This window comes from Triticum dicoccoides, chromosome 2A (genome assembly GCF_002162155.2).
Source record: "Triticum dicoccoides isolate Atlit2015 ecotype Zavitan chromosome 2A, WEW_v2.0, whole genome shotgun sequence".
In the NCBI taxonomy this organism is placed as follows: domain Eukaryota; kingdom Viridiplantae; phylum Streptophyta; class Magnoliopsida; order Poales; family Poaceae; genus Triticum; species Triticum dicoccoides.
The window spans coordinates 719,251,300-719,257,521 of record NC_041382.1 but is presented as its reverse complement, the minus strand read 5'-3'; the positions used below and the strand labels follow the sequence as shown (position 1 = coordinate 719,257,521).

General features: G+C 43.4%; 1 protein-coding gene across 5 annotated transcripts; it reads left to right on the top strand.

Annotated features, from left to right (window-relative positions):
• Positions 1-2,600: 2,600 nt before the first annotated feature.
• Positions 2,601-6,000, top strand: LOC119356566 (MADS-box transcription factor 30-like). Of its 5 annotated transcripts, none has more exons than XM_037623542.1 (8): positions 2,611-3,408; positions 3,671-3,753; positions 3,786-3,867; positions 3,960-4,124; positions 4,230-4,271; positions 4,381-4,422; positions 4,941-5,041; positions 5,788-6,000. In XM_037623542.1, the coding sequence occupies exons 4-7, from the start codon at positions 3,981-3,983 to the stop codon at positions 4,989-4,991; spliced, it is 279 nt and encodes a 92-aa protein (XP_037479439.1). In that variant the 5' UTR covers positions 2,611-3,408; positions 3,671-3,753; positions 3,786-3,867; positions 3,960-3,980; the 3' UTR covers positions 4,992-5,041; positions 5,788-6,000. The 5 variants fall into 5 exon arrangements, 4 of the variants coding, with proteins under 4 accessions (XP_037479439.1, XP_037479438.1, XP_037479437.1 ...); XM_037623541.1 differs by having other exon boundaries at positions 2,612-3,408; positions 3,786-3,856; XR_005171980.1 differs by having other exon boundaries at positions 2,601-3,408; positions 3,671-3,856; positions 4,381-4,468.
• Positions 6,001-6,222: the final 222 nt, after the last annotated feature.

Sequence of the window (6,222 nt, the reverse complement as noted above, 5' to 3'; positions counted from 1 at the left end):
CAACTCCATTTGACTGATAAATCTTCCTCGGCAAATTTCCAAAGTTTTTGTTCAGCTCGAACTGTTGTGAAGGAAGTACTGGCTAGGCATATCCTAATGAGCTGAATTTTTCCACATCTTCTATATTCCCAAATCATAGCTCTCCACAAAATTTGAGCCCTATCTAACAATACATGTGAGTGTGGCTTCAACATTCATATTTTAGTCCAGTGTGGTACGTTGCAAAGCAAGTGACACCTAGGCTCCTCCACTTGAGCTGCAACTTTTCCAAGATAGTGTCCTTAGTAGATGATCATCCTCGGCCAAAACTCAGGCCCATTGGCCATGTGCATTTCCCGTACCACTAATCAAACACTTGGGTGATAATTCATGTTTGAGCTAGGTTCAGTCTCCTCGTGAGATTCTTCTATTGCCTTCTTCTTCCCGACACCTATCAGGGGAGTGCCCAACCCACTAGACATGCCTAGGCCGCCCGGAACGCGTGGCAACACCACAGTCACGCGGTGACCACGCGGCGGGCATGCGAGTCTACGCGCTTTGGAGTTGGGGCCCTGGGCCACCATCCAAACCTCAATGTATCGCAACCAAACCATGTATTTCTGATTAAATAGATACTTTTCTACCTAGAAATATTTTTTTAAAAAAATAAAGAGCAAACTATGAGGCGGCTGCAGTTCAAATTTGTCCCGCTTCTTACTGAATCAGCAGAAATTTGTCTTTTTCACCAGAGGTGGATAAAAACTTTTAGCACCCAACCATTTTGTCAATTGTGCATTAAACATGGCCTAGTATTTTATAAAATTGATTTGGTCCAATTTTGCAACAAATATATGGTAGGTCCTTCACAAAAAAACTCATTTTAGGCACTCGAAAAATGGAGATTTGATTTTTCGTCCAAAGAAAATGAAAACTCCCTTAGGCAACATTATTTGACATTCCAATATGCACCCTTGTGCACAATATGAGATCATTTGAACAAACTATGCCATGAATGTGGCCATAAGATTGATCATTTCGCTTGAAAGCCATGAATCTCCACACGTTATAGCTCGTTTCTGAGAACACTTTTTTAAAATAATTGCCGTATTACAAGTTTGTTATTTTTCCTGGGAACTTGGCCACATATAATGACACAATGCGAAGGTTTCCCAATTTTTTGATTTTTTTGAATTTTGTATGCCCGTTTCAAAATGCGGTCAAAACGGCGGGAATGACCGTTCCTAGCTAGTGGTTGAATCTTGAATTTTTTTGGTGTTTCTTGATTAAATAGATACTTATGTACCTAGAAGTGATTTTTGGAAAAAATAAATAGCAAACTATGAGGCAACTGCAGTTCAAATTTGACCCGCTTCCAGCCGAATCGATGGGAATTTGTCTTTTTTACGAGAGGTGGATCAAAACTTTTTACATCCAACCATTTGGTCAATTGTGCATTAAATATCTAGTATTTAGAAAAATAATTTGGTCCAATTTTGCAACAAATTTATTATAGGTCCTTCACAAAAAAACTTATTTTGGGCACTCAAAAAATGGAAAATTGATTTTTTGTGCAAAGGAAATAAAAACTCCTCAGGCAACATTGTTTGCCATTTCAAGATGAACCCTTGTGCACAATATGAGATCATTTTAACAAACTATGCCATGAATGTGACCATAAGGTTGATCATTTGGCTTGAAAGTCATTGATCTCCACACATGATAGCTCGTTTCTGAGAACACTTTTCTAAAATAATTATCGTATTACAAGTTTATTGTTTTTCCTGGTAACTTGGCCACATATAATGACACAATACAAAGGTTTTTCAATTTTTTGTTTTTTTTGAAAATTTTATGCCCGTTTTGAAATACGGTCAAAACGGCGGGCTTAACCGTTCCTAGCTAGTGGTTGAATTTTGGAAAACTTTTGGTGTTTTTCTAATTGAATAGATACTTTTGTACCTAAAAATGATTTTTGGAAAAAATAAAGAGCAAACTATGAGGCAGCTGCAGTTCAAATTTGACCCGCTTCCAGCTGAATCGGTAGAAATTTGTCTTTTTCACGAGAGGTGGATAAATTTTTTTGACACCCAACCATTTGGTAAATTGTGCATTAAATATGACCTACTATTTTAGAAAATTGATTTGGTACAAATTTACAACAAATATATGGTATGTCTTTCACAAAAAACCCTCATTTTAGGCACTCGAAAAATGGAAAATGATTTTTTCATTCAAAAAAAATGAAAACTCCCTTTATCAATATTGTTTGCAAATCCAAGATGTAAAATTGTGCAAAATATAATACCATTTGAACAAATATTTGATAGGACTTTCACAAAAAACTCATTTTGAGCATTGAAAAATGGAATGAAATTTTTATCTTGAATCAATCACGATCAATTTATATGGTCATAAGGTCATTAAATGATTTGCTGCGTTCTGATTAGTCCATGAGCATATCACGCGGATCATGCATCAACGGCCGTCGGATGTTTCCGGATCCAACAGCAGCCCTCATCCCCTCACCCTCTCACCCAACCGCAGCCCAACTACCCAAACCCTAACTCAGATCCCCTCCTCTCTCTCCCGATCCACTCCCGCCGCCGCCGTCTCTCCCCCGCCCCCAAATCCACCCTCACGCCGCCGCCGTCCCCCGCACCCCCGCCCCTCCCCAGAGTTTCTCGATCCAGCCCCGCCCTCTTCACGCCCTCGCCGCCACCACTGACGGCGCCCGACCCTCCCCTCGATCTCAGATCGCATCGAGCTCCCCCCTCTCCCTCCCACTTCTCGAAGCTCCCACGTCCCACCGTCGAACTCGGGCAGCCGAGCGGCAGGGGCGTCCCCGGCGCCGTCGATCCCGGCCATGGCCTGCAGCCAGTGGGCGCAAGTCCAGTGGCCCGACCGCCAGCCCCCACGCGCGAGCCTCGCGGAATCGACCCCCCTCCGTCCGCGACATGCTGCGGTGGAGAGTTCCCCTTCCCCGTGGCAGCAGGTGCTGGTGGCGGTTGCGCCGCGACGCTCGTCTCCCGGCCTGCTCCGACGCGGCGCAGACCTTGCCGGAGCCGCCGCGGGACGAGACGCCGAGCTCGAGCTCGGAAGCGTCAGAGCCACCGATTCCTGAAGACCCGAGGCTGGAGGAGATCCGATCGGAGCTGCTTGATTCCCCGACGATGCTGGAGCAGTGGTGTTGTCCAGCCCGGAGTCCTCCGCATTCGTGGTCCGCCTGCTCGTCGAGGGGGACAAGCACGGGCACATACGCCAGAGCGTGCTCGGCGGGTTCGTGCACCACGCGCACGGGATCATGGGGAACAGGCAGGAGCATGCGGTGTTCCAAGCGCTGCTGCGCTTCTCCCAGTGGCGGCACCAGGAGCTCAGCCGCATCATGGACGCCGCCGTGGAGCCCAACCTCGTCTCGAGGACCAACGACGGGTACGTTCACCGACCAATGAATCCCCTTCTATTTCAGTGCTCCCTCCCGGTTTGATCAGAAGTAATTTACCAATTACCATTGTGATTCGCATGTCCAAATTACTCTACCGTGTATTTATAGAATTACTCTATGGTAGAATAAACTTTGGCATGCCATCAGACTTCAGACGTAGCTACAGTATTGGGAAGGGTGCTCTCCTTGTGTTCGGTGACCACTTGACAGATGCTTTTGATTTACCTCTGACTGTAATCCTGCTGTTAGATTCAGCTGCTCCTATGCCCACCTGCGATTGGGTCTAATGCAAGCACACACAGCCTCAAGTTAAACAAGTACCAGTCGCCGGCATTCAATATCTACACTACATGCATAGTCGTATAGTGCTGAAACTTGTACATGATGCATAAAGTTGGAGTGACTTAATCGAGCGCTACGAGGGCATAAATCATGGTGAATATCTGGTTAATACACAAACACATCTACTCATAGTACTAGTTATTTTACACTCAGAGTTAACTGCATTCTGATTCATCTGTATGATTCTTGCACACAGAAACTGTTGGCGGATATCGCAATGTTGAGGCATGAGCGTGACCACCTGGAGGCCAGCGTGAGGAGGCAGACAGGAGAAGACCTGCCGTCCGGTGCAACCGCGGTAGAGCTCCGCGGTCTGGAGCACAAGCTAGAGTGCGCGCTGGGTAAAGTCCGTGAAACGAAGGTATGCGTGCTGTTACAACACCCTGCACTGCACAATATTCACCTCGGCTCACATGCCACTCTCAGTACAGGATAATCAATGGTTACTTGACTTTCTTATCTGCAGGATAAACTGATGGAGGAGCAGCTGGACGAATCACACCACAGGGTAAGTAGCTGTAAACCTAAGGGAAATAGAATGATTTAAGATGCAGACAAGCAGTTGTGAACTTGTGATTGATCGTGCATATGGCTCTGTTGGCGTGTGATGCATGCAGGTGCACATCCTGGAGGAGCAGAATAGCTTCCTTGGCCACATGGTATGGTAGGAGTGATTTGCATCGCTGCGTCCCTGCGTGCCATAGAGTAATTAATATCTCTCTATGTGTATTGTGATCTGCATGTCCAAATTAATTACCATTGTGGTCAAGACTTAAGACAGCTAGAGTACCATAGAGTAATTCTACAAATACACTGTATATAAGTGAATACATTTCTGCTTGTAAGAGGGTGTTTGGTTAGACGGTAAACTTGCTGTGCAAATATTGGTATGAATCTGCGATGGTAAAACATGTTATCCTACTCCATGATGTTGTATCATTTGTATGATTTGCAAATACTCCTGGACATTAGCTCCCATGATGTTGCATTAGGTATAATCTGTAATGCTAAAAGAGGAGTATAAACTGGAGTAATTTTTTCAGCAATTATCTTTGTTTTCTTTTGGGCTCCCATCATGTTGCATTAGCTACAGCCGAGTACTTTTCTTATGATGCCTGTAGGAGTATTTAAAACAGAGGAATTGAAATGTTACTAATTTTTTCTTCTTCCCAAACAGATTTTGAAGGTATTGAAGCACAACCTTTGTACCCAACCTGCAAAATGCTAGTATAAGATTCTTAGATAAGGAGGCGCTCAAACAATTTCAACTACAAGCAGGTTCGCGGATCCTTCTGTGTCCCCCTTTTCTCTGGTTTATGATTCCCAACATTTCCTACCTCCCATTGGCGATGCCCGGCTCTGCTCGGGTTCCTGGGAAGTCGTGCCAATTTGATGTCATGTGATGCTGCTGATAAGTCTGAAATTTTGCGTGCCCAAAATCTAGGCGTCCCAGTTTCGTTGTAGCTACGCTTCTGGTTGTTGCGGGAAAATGCTTGCTTCTGGGTGTGAGACAATGGTCTTGCGGTCTTAATTTTTTGATCCAGTCGATTAGGGTCAGATGCCATGCCATGTTGTGATGTTTGCTTATTAGGTCTGTGTATTGATTTGTTCTTGCTAGATGTGCAACAACGAATTACGAGATACGATACTGATTCCTTTCTTGTTCAATGTAAATTTATTACATAAACATGTGGAGGGCACTGTAACTTTAGCAGAGTTGGTCATATGGTACTGATTCCTTTCTTGTTCAATGTAAATTTAGTATGAGGAGAGTTGGTGATAAACACTTACGAGTTCATGAATAACTAAGCAACTGTCATGCTGAAAAAACACTTCCTGCTGTAGATTATTAATCCATGAGTATATTACGACTCCATATACGGCAACCACATGCAGACTTGCTCTAGATCTTCTTAATTTCCATGCATGTTTCTTTCTGGACTTAATCTTACTAAATAGCACCCAGTCACTTGCTGCTGTTGTTATTCACACTATATCCTCGCTGTTCTGTTTTTTGTTGGCAGATATTTTTCCTAAATTCAAGACGAAAGAAGATGTTCAAAGAAGCGCCAAGACATTTTTGTATAGCAAGTTATGTAATAATAGTTGGGTTATCTGGGCATTGTGAACTCCAGAATTTCATATGTCTTCTCTCTGTTTTTGAATGAAATGTTGTATGTTTTAGAATTACAATCTTTGTTTCATATGAAATAGTAATTATGTATGTGATTTGAAAATGCGTGCAATGGAAACATGACTCATGTGACCCACTTATAAAAATAATTTGAGTGCATTTGAAATTTTGATTATGATATTCGGGACCAACCTGACTAGTGGGGCCATCACCAAAATAAAATGGTGAAAAATAAAAGATCATACACTCTAAAGGCCGCACCCAGAAAAAAAAAGGCTGAATTGTTGGGCTAGGCCCATGTAGCAAGCGAAAATTAACAGAAAAA

Excerpts from the sequence above, each read along its gene's own strand:
- LOC119356566 (XM_037623541.1), top strand. Across the intron at positions 4,125-4,229 it reads GTAAAGTCCGTGAAACGAAG|GATAAACTGATGGAGGAGCA; the intron begins GTATGCGTGCTG and ends TCTTATCTGCAG. Across the intron at positions 4,423-4,940 it reads ATAGCTTCCTTGGCCACATG|ATTTTGAAGGTATTGAAGCA; the intron begins GTATGGTAGGAG and ends CTTCCCAAACAG.